General features: G+C 41.7%; 1 protein-coding gene across 1 annotated transcript; it reads left to right on the forward strand.

Moving 5' to 3' along the window:
- Nucleotides 1-85: 85 nt before the first annotated feature.
- On the forward strand, nt 86-1225 carry LOC128882283 (jerky protein homolog-like; the record flags this gene model as incomplete). The annotated part of the gene is made up of 2 exons (XM_054133862.1): nt 86-901; nt 1000-1225. Coding segments are annotated over exons 1-2 (1042 nt in total), but the record flags the coding sequence as incomplete, so codon positions are not given.
- Nucleotides 1226-1297: the final 72 nt, after the last annotated feature.

Raw genomic sequence — 1297 nt, forward strand, 5'->3', positions numbered from 1 at the left:
TGTGCGTTTTGCAATCAGCGATTTGGATCGATGCACCAAATCGATGTCAGTGTGTCATTGGATTCTGCACGTAAAACGTCTCAAAATGGCTCAACCACCGAAAAAAGCCAAAACATCATTGAATTTGAAGCAAAAAGTGGATATACTGTCGAAGTTAGATAAAGGTGTGAATGGCACAAAATTGGCAACGGAATACGGCGTGACCAAGTCCACGATTTCGTACATCAAATCGAAGAAAAGTGAGATTCTATCATCGGTCACAAACACGAATAAAGATGCAGACCTGAAGCGATTGCGTAAACCCGACTTCCCTGAATTGGAAGAGAAATTATACGCATGGTTTCGCGATCAACGAGAGCGGAATTGTCCGGTCAATGGAGTGCTATTAAAAGCAAAGGCAAAAGATTTGTTCCCGAAGTTGTATCCAGATCGAGATGCCGAATCGTTCCAAGCAAGTGATGGTTGGTTTCACAAATTCAAGAAACGTGTCGGCATTCGATTCCTGAAAATTTGCGGTGAGAAACTCGATTGCGATCACGAAGCTGTCCGACCTTTTCTCAATCGATTGAACGCCAAAATTGATGAAATGCAGTTGACAAAGGAGCAAGTGTACAACGCTGACGAAACCGGCTTGTACTATCGATTGTTACCGGAATACACCTATGTGTCTGAGGATGAAAAAGTAGCAGCGGGACACAAAAAGGCGAAAGAACGAGTTTCAATTTTGTTATGTTCAAATGCCACGGGAACGCATAAAGTAAAGCCATTGGTGATCGGAAAGGCGCGCAAACCTCGATGCTTCAAAGGCTTCAAGAATCCACTCGATTACGACAACTCGAAAAGTGCATGGATGACACTGCCCATTTTCACACATTGGTTCAACACATGTTTTGTGAAGCAGGTCAGTACCTTTCGTTTTTATTCGGCTCAGTTTACACTCAAATGCATTGTGCAATAGTAAATGCAATAAGTGTGATGCACATTGAAAACATTTTTTAGGTACGCATATTTTGCAACGAGAACAATTTGCCGAAACAAGCTATTTTGCTTGTGGACAACTGCACAGCCCATGGATCATCAATTGAGCCGCTTCAAAGTGACGATCAACAAATCATTTGTTACTTTTTGCCGCCAAATGTGACTGCAATTTTGCAACCGATGGACCAGGGTCCAATCAAAATCACAAAATTGAAGTATCGCAACTTGTTGCTGTGCAAAATTATCAGTGAATTGGAGACATTCGATGGAACCATTGTTGATTTATTGAAAAAACACACCATCAAAGACGCGATTGTTT

The sequence above is a fragment of the Hylaeus volcanicus genome, unplaced genomic scaffold (assembly GCF_026283585.1).
Source record: "Hylaeus volcanicus isolate JK05 unplaced genomic scaffold, UHH_iyHylVolc1.0_haploid 8500, whole genome shotgun sequence".
NCBI classification, from domain to species: Eukaryota; Metazoa; Arthropoda; class Insecta; order Hymenoptera; family Colletidae; genus Hylaeus; species Hylaeus volcanicus.